The 7500-nt window shown below is 45.5% G+C and overlaps 1 protein-coding gene across 1 annotated transcript in view; it reads right to left on the bottom strand.

Moving 5' to 3' along the window:
• reln (reelin) overlaps positions 1-7500 on the bottom strand; it is a 146760-nt gene that overhangs the window by 20308 nt on the left and 118952 nt on the right. The window contains exons 40-46 of the mRNA XM_083762828.1: positions 6618-6768; positions 5410-5668; positions 4956-5205; positions 1410-1578; positions 874-1014; positions 532-709; positions 1-153 (exon numbers count right to left, since the gene is read on the bottom strand). The exon at positions 1-153 is cut by the window's left edge and continues 41 nt beyond it. Coding sequence (XP_083618954.1) covers positions 1-153; positions 532-709; positions 874-1014; positions 1410-1578; positions 4956-5205; positions 5410-5668; positions 6618-6768 — 1301 coding nt within the window. The remainder of the gene's footprint in view (positions 154-531; positions 710-873; positions 1015-1409; positions 1579-4955; positions 5206-5409; positions 5669-6617; positions 6769-7500) is intronic.

The following is a 7500-nucleotide window of genomic DNA, read 5'->3' as shown; positions in this document are numbered from 1 at the left end:
GATCCAGTGGATTCCTCCGTTCAGACTGTACTCCAGCAGGACTCCTTGGTTACGGTTGCTAGGGGCGACCATGCATCCGTACATGAAGTAGAACTGGACGAACTCAGCGCTGGTCAAGTTTAAATCCACTGTGACCAGCTGTCTGCTGCAACTCTAGTGGACACAACGCACGCACGCGCGCGCGCGCACACACACACGCACACACACACACACACACACACACACACACACACACACACAGTTAATTACAGTAACGGACAGTAATTACAGTGTTTTCCACTGATGAAAACTAAATGGAAACTAAACTAAAACTAAAACTAAGACATGGGCGCCAAAATACATTTTAGTCGACTAAATCAACTGTACATTTAGTCGACTAAAATCGTATGACATTTAGTCGACTACAACTAAAAAACTAAAACTAAAACATTTTTTTTTATCAACTAGTCAACTAGTACCAACAAGGTGGACTAGTGGACGTACTAGTCGACTAGTTGCTTAATGTCCTATAGCGTGTGAGCGAGGCCTTACCCCGCTGAAGTGCAGCGCTGCTCCGGAGGCCACGGCTCCACACACGCTGCTCAGCTTCCCCCCGGTCAGCAGGTTCCAGTGGGAGAGAGACGGCGCGCGGCTGAAACTGTCCTTCAGCTGCGAGGGCAGAGGAGCCACCGCCTCGTCGCAGTACTCCCCACCCCACTCCGGGTCACACCTAGAGAAAAGACGAGTCATCTCAAAACATCGTCATCAACTAACATTAAAACATTCCAGGTGACTAAAAACGAAATGGAAACTACTCAAGAGACTATTATGACTAAAACTCAAATCAAAATGTGCTGCCAAAAACAACAGTGGTGTACTGCGCAGTATACGTACACACAGGAGCTCTGTTGACAGCGTCCGTGTCCAGAGCACATGTCTGGACATCCGTCTCCCACGTACAGGTTGTCCAGAGCCCACGTCTGCTGCTTGTCAAACGGTGCCTGTTGGTACCACCGAAACCTGGTGGCTGGAGACCTGCGCACACCACACACACACGCACGCAACGCACATTAGTATAGTAACAGACACACACATTAGTATTTTTTGTCAGTATAACGACAAACCGTAATAATTCAGTCAGACAATATGGCAGTTACAATCTGTGTATATAAAAGTCAATGCAGGCTAACTTCTGACGAAAAAGAAAAAATCACACCCGTGTGAACCGAGTTGGTGCAAATATCACCCTCGCTTCGTATGTTGCTCATTATATTAGACTGGAACTCACCTATGCTGCGTGTGTGTGTGTGTGTGTGTGTGTGTGTGTGTGTGTGTGTGTGTGTGTGTGTGTGTGTGTGTGTGTGTGTGTGTGTGTGTGTGTGTGTGTGTGTGTGTATACACACAGGCATGCGTGTGTAGGCCTACAGTACCTTGCGTATGACGGGATGGGCAGGGTGACACGCCCCCACTTGTTGTAGGTGTCGCTCAGCAGCACCCTCTGCAGGGTGTAGGAGGAACAGTCTGGACTGGTGGGCAGACAGTCTCTGACCAGAGGAAGCCACGTTAGACCCAGGTCCAATGAATACTCCAGTTCTATGGCTGAAATATATAGGAGGCCATATTAGACCCAGATCCAATGAATACTCCAGTTCTATGGCTGAAATATAGGAGGCCATGTTAGGAGGAGGCCGACACTGTCTGAAGAACACAGAGAGACTCTCTGTAAAGACATAACAGAGGAAGAAATACTCAAAACGATAAAAACCCTTAAAGGGGGTAAGGCCCCAGGCCCGGACGGCTACGGCCCAGAATTCTATAAAAAAATGAGTAAGGTTATAGTCGGTCCTTTGAGAGAGATGTATGCAGACTCACTACAAAGAGGCAGTCTTCCCCAAACCCTGAACTTGGCTAATATATCTCTCATCCTCAAAAAAGAGAAACCAGCCGACATATGTGGCTCCTATAGGCCCATTAGCTTAATAGCGGTGGACAGTAAAATACTCTCCAAATTATTATCAAGGAGGATAGAGAGACTGTTGCCTCTGATAATAAACCCAGACCAGTCAGGTTTTGTACAAGGCCGACACTCTATTACGAACGTGAGGCGGTTATTGAATGTTATACAGTACTCTAATCAGCTGAAATACAAAGCGCTAGCAGTGTCACTCGATGCGCAGAAAGCTTTTGATAGAGTAGAATGGCCGTATTTGTTCGACGTCATGGAGAGATATGGACTTGGAGGGAATTTCCTTAAGTGGATTCAAACCATCTACCACTCTCCCGTGGCCTGTGTCCTCACCAATGGCACCTGCTCTGAGCCTTTCCCCTTGGCAAGAGGCACAAGGCAGGGGGACCCCCTAAGCCCATTATTGTTTGCCGTCGCACTCGAACCACTAGCGGAGGCTATCCGGTGTCATCATGATATTGAGGGGGTCTCACTTACGACCGGGGGCACCTCCCACAAAATAGCTTTATATGCCGATGACATTATACTGTTTCTTTCCTCCCCGAAGAGGTCAGTGCCCACTGTCCTCTCAATTGTTAAAGACTTTGGCGCTATCTCAGGCTACAAAATTAACCAAAGTAAATCAGAGGCTATGCCACTAGGAACTCTGACCAAATCAGACATCCCAGATAACTTTCCCTTCAAATGGACTACGTCAGGATTCACATATCTTGGCATTAAAGTCTCTCCCAACTTAAAAGATCTGTCACGTCTGAATCTGGCCCCAGTCACTACAGCGGTTAAGAGAGATCTGGAACGGTGGCATGACCTCCCACTTTCTTTCATGGGACGGGCGAGTTTAATAAAAATGAACATTTTACCCCGCCTTCTATACCCCTTACAAATGCTTCCCTTATGGGTATCCAAAAAAGAGGTCAAGGATTTGGAGAAGGCTTTTTCTAAATTCATTTGGCATGGAAAGAGACCCAGGCAAAGATTTAACATCTTGCAGCGACCAACCAGTAAAGCGGGCCTTGCCATGCCAAATATACTATTCTATAACTGGGCGTGTCACGCTCGTTACATCTGGGAATGGCTACAAGCCTATCTACACAATAAGAAATGTGTGGACTCGTGGGGCTGCTCACCAAACTCACTATGGGCACTGGTAACCGGTAATAAAGATACGATTCATAGGGAGATACGAGACAACCCAATTATCTATAATTCTATTAGAGTGTGGCGACAGATTACCAACTACGAAGGGAGAGAAGACCAAAGGTCTTTGCTAGTACCAATCTCTTGTAACCATGAATTCAGACCGGGGGGCAGCTCGGCCATCTTTACGACCTGGCACTCACTAGGGCTCCGTGTACTGGGGGATCTGTTTAGAGATGGTGTTCTGATGTCTTTTCAGCAATTGCAGACACAGTTTAACCTTCCAAGAGAACATTTTTTTGGTTTCTTGCAAATACGACACTTCATTAACTCACTACAGCTGCCAACACCACTGGTCTCCCTTTACAGTAAAACAGAGAATTTCTTATGCAACTGTAGCAAGGTATCACATTTTATTTCATCGTTTTACTCACTGTTGTACTCATTGGACTCCCAGGAGTTACCATCCCTCCGTAAATGGGAGAGAGATCTTAACAATGAATATATTGAAGATGACTGGCAAGAGGCCATTGACTCAGTTAAAAAGGTTTATACCTGTAACAGACTAAGAGAAACACAATATAAAATTCTTCACAGATTACACATCACACCAGTGTTGCTAAACAAAATGGACCGTTCAATATCTCCTTTATGTTCGAAATGTCAAACAGATCTGGGTAACTACTATCACTACTTTTGGGAATGTAAGTGCATATCCAGGTTCTGGGGCCAAGTGGCACGTGAGTTAAGCGACATTTTTAAGATGAGAATAAAGAAGGATCCGGGAGCTTTCTTACTGGGACTCCCATCAAAAGAAATTCATTTGACACCCCTACAATTTAAACTATTTGATAAACTTCTACTTTCAGCCAGGAAATGCATTCTGATAAACTGGATTAAGGATAAGCCACCAACGGTACAAATGTGGTATAGAGAGATCTTCGGTGCGCTACCCCATGAAAGACTCTGTGCAATGCATAGAGGCAACGACGCTTCCTTTCAGGAGGTGTGGGCCCCACTATTAGACTATTTCCCTACTGAAATATCTCGGATCCTTCTAAAAGCCCAATGCCCCATTGTTTGGACAGATCTAGGATTAAAAAAAAAAAAAAAAAAACTGTATGTGAATGGGCTTGAGACAGGTGCAATATTCGGGTTATCTTGGATTGTTTTTCTTTTTGCTTGCTTTTCATTTGGTTCTGCTTCCTATGGTATGGTGTGAATGATGGTGTAGAGGAAATGGAGGAACCCCCCCCCCCCCTGTCCTAATGTTGATGTTTTATTGTTTGTTTTCTCTGTTTATATGTTATGTCAGTTAGGCAAAGTATGTCCTTTGTAATGGTTTGTAACTGTATGTGAAAAAAAAAAAAAAATCAAAAACCAATAAAAATATTAAAAAGGAGGCCATGTTAGACCCAGATCCAATGAATACTCCAGTTCTATGGCTGAAATATAATGTTAGACCATCCATGGGCAGATCGTTGGCGAATAGTCTATGTTTTTTCAATGGTTAGTGGAAAAACTCTCAGAATTCTTGCAGCAGCATAGATGATGTTTTAACTTTGTCGGGTTTAAGAGGAATACAGTAATTACAGTAACTGACAGTAATTACAGAAAAGCAGTGGTGATTTCGTCGACTAAAACTAAGACGAAAAATGTTCGTCCACTACCTTTTTCCACTGACGAAAACTAAATGGAAACTAAATGAAAACTAACCTATGATGACTAAAACATAATTGACAATTTCGTCAACGAATAAAAACTAGACAAAAATGTTAGGAAGGGACTATAGTGGACAAGAGATCCAGTATAAGTCATTTTACACTGCTGAAAATAGCACATCTACAAGTTGTAGATCGCTGGTACGACTCACAGTAACAGGAGTTGGTGACGGAGCAGGAGGCGGAGAAGTCGAACTGGATGAAGGCGTCGGCTCCCAGGGAGATGTCGGTGGTGACGGCGTAGCGCGTGTTGGACTTCTCGATGAAGGCGAAGGCCGGGCCGTCCGAGCCGCACACGGGCATGCGCGTGCCCCCGGGGTGCAGCAGCCACGAGCGGCCGTCTGTGGACGAGAAGTCGTCCTCCAGGGGACCCCACCCGCTGGCGCTGCCGCCCACCACCACCTGTCACATATTATATAGGACAATGTGGTGTTATAGTACACTGGGTTTTCAACCTTTTTGAGTGGTGCAACCACTGCCAGGGATATATCACACACACACACACACACACACACACACACACACACACGCCTGGGTCGTTGAACATGGGGCTGTAGAAGTGTCCTACCTGGTCGAAGACCCAGGGGCTGTATAGAAGTGTCCTACCTGGTCGATGACCCAGGGGCTGTAGAAGTGTCCGTTCTCGGACGGCTGCCACCAGCGCAGGCGGGTGGCGGGGGTCCGCGCGCGCAGCGGGATCTCCAGGGCCACCAGGCGAGCCTGGTTGCTGCTGTTGCTGAACAGGAAGTCCTGCATCTGGACCCAGGAAAGACCCCCGTCCACCGAGAACTGCAGGAGGACGGGCTGAGAGCGAGGGTCCGGGGCCGCTTTACCACACCCCAACCTCAGGAAGAACTGGACGAACCTGTTCACACACGCACGCACGCACACACACACACACACACACACACACACACACACACACACACATAGGTTTGTATACTACAGTATACCATGACAATACGATACATGGATGATATTGGATCATTATGGCGATATGATTCAATTCAATGATTTAAAATCGATGCAGTAGCTATTTAGCAAAGAAATTAAATATGTGTGAAACGTGTGGATAGTGCAGGTTTTAAAGGGAAAATGTATGAATATGGATATAAATAAGTAAACAGTGATTCTCTGGCAAATACACACATTACAATTTTTTAAACATAAAGACATAAACCCATACCTTGACAAGAACACAGAGAATACACACACATGTATCGATATACCAAGTGTAGCGATATTGAATGGAAAAGTAATTAAACTCCTCTTTTTTCTTTCTTCTTCTTAAAATTGCTTAAAAGTAGGCTACTTAGTATTGATGCAATCAATTATTTGCATTGCAAAACTATAAACTATATGATCTTTTTTCGATGCATACTCTGTATATGGAAGCCTGGGCCTGCATGTCTGAACATTGCTGGCCAAACAAACAAAGCCAAATGACCTAGTAAATAGTGTGCGTGCGTGCGTGCGTGCACGTTACCTAGCATTGGTCAGGTCCATGTCTTGGGTCAGTAACATTACCTAGCATTGGTCAGGTCCATGTCTTGGGTCAGTAACATTACCTAGCATTGGTCAGGTCCATGTCTTGGGTCAGTAACATTACCTAGCATTGGTCAGGTCCATGTCTTGGGTCAGTAACATTACCTAGCATTGGTCAGGTCCATGTCTTGGGTCAGTAACATTATCTAGCATTGGTCAGGTCCATGTCTTGGGTCAGTAACATTACCTAGCATTGGTCAGGTCCATGTCTTGGGTCAGTAACATTATCTAGCATTGGTCAGGTCCATGTCTTGGGTCAGTAACATTACCTAGCATTGGTCAGGTCCATGTCTTGGGTCAGTAACATTCTCAGTCCGTCCTCGCTGAAGAACAGGTGGTTTCCACTGGACATGACGCCACACTTCCTGCTCAGCTTCCCTCCACTGAGCAGAGCGAAGCGCTCCGAGTCCACCGCCCCTCCTGCACGCGCACGCACGCACGCACGCACGCACGCACGCACGCACGCACGCACGCACGCACACACACACACACACACACACACACACACACAGGCATAACATTTTTAGGGCCTACCCAATAAAAGCCTCGATGTGGCTTATGAATCCGACAAGTACTTTTGGAAAATAGTTTGTTTGGTATATCTTTCCTCAGAAAGGTCTGGTGATGCCAGGTTATCAGTACAAGTCAACAACACACACATGTATACAAGCCCCTCACAACATGGGGTTGTGGTAAAAAAAAATTGAGAACCCCCAAAGTAGGGCATTCATTTATGAAAAAATATATAAACAATTTGAAACATGGAGACATGTTTCAAATGTATCGTTCTATTGTTTTGTTTACTGGATCTGCCGTTGCGCCAGCAGCTGGACTTTTTAACTTTTTCCGCTGCTATCTACGTTTATAAACGTATCTAGCTAGGCTAACGGTAATTGGTCATGGCCATATTATTATTACTTATGCCAGGGTATGTTTGTCGGTGTCCTCCAACAAGGGCCAATAAAGGAACCACCATTCTTGGTGACGTCACGTAACTAAGTTACGTTTCAAGGTTGGTATAAGGTCAATAACGGGTCTAAAGGATTTAGAATAGCAGATAGCTCTAGGACTCAGAGCAGCAGTCGTACCCAGACAGAGAGCAGAGAGCTCTAGGACTCAGAGCAGCAGTCATACCCAGACAGACAGCAGAGA

Source organism: Protomyctophum parallelum, assembly GCF_964188405.1.
Source record: "Protomyctophum parallelum genome assembly, chromosome: 4".
Lineage (NCBI taxonomy): Eukaryota > Metazoa > Chordata > Actinopteri > Myctophiformes > Myctophidae > Protomyctophum > Protomyctophum parallelum.
This window is presented reverse-complemented; position numbering and strand designations above follow the sequence as displayed.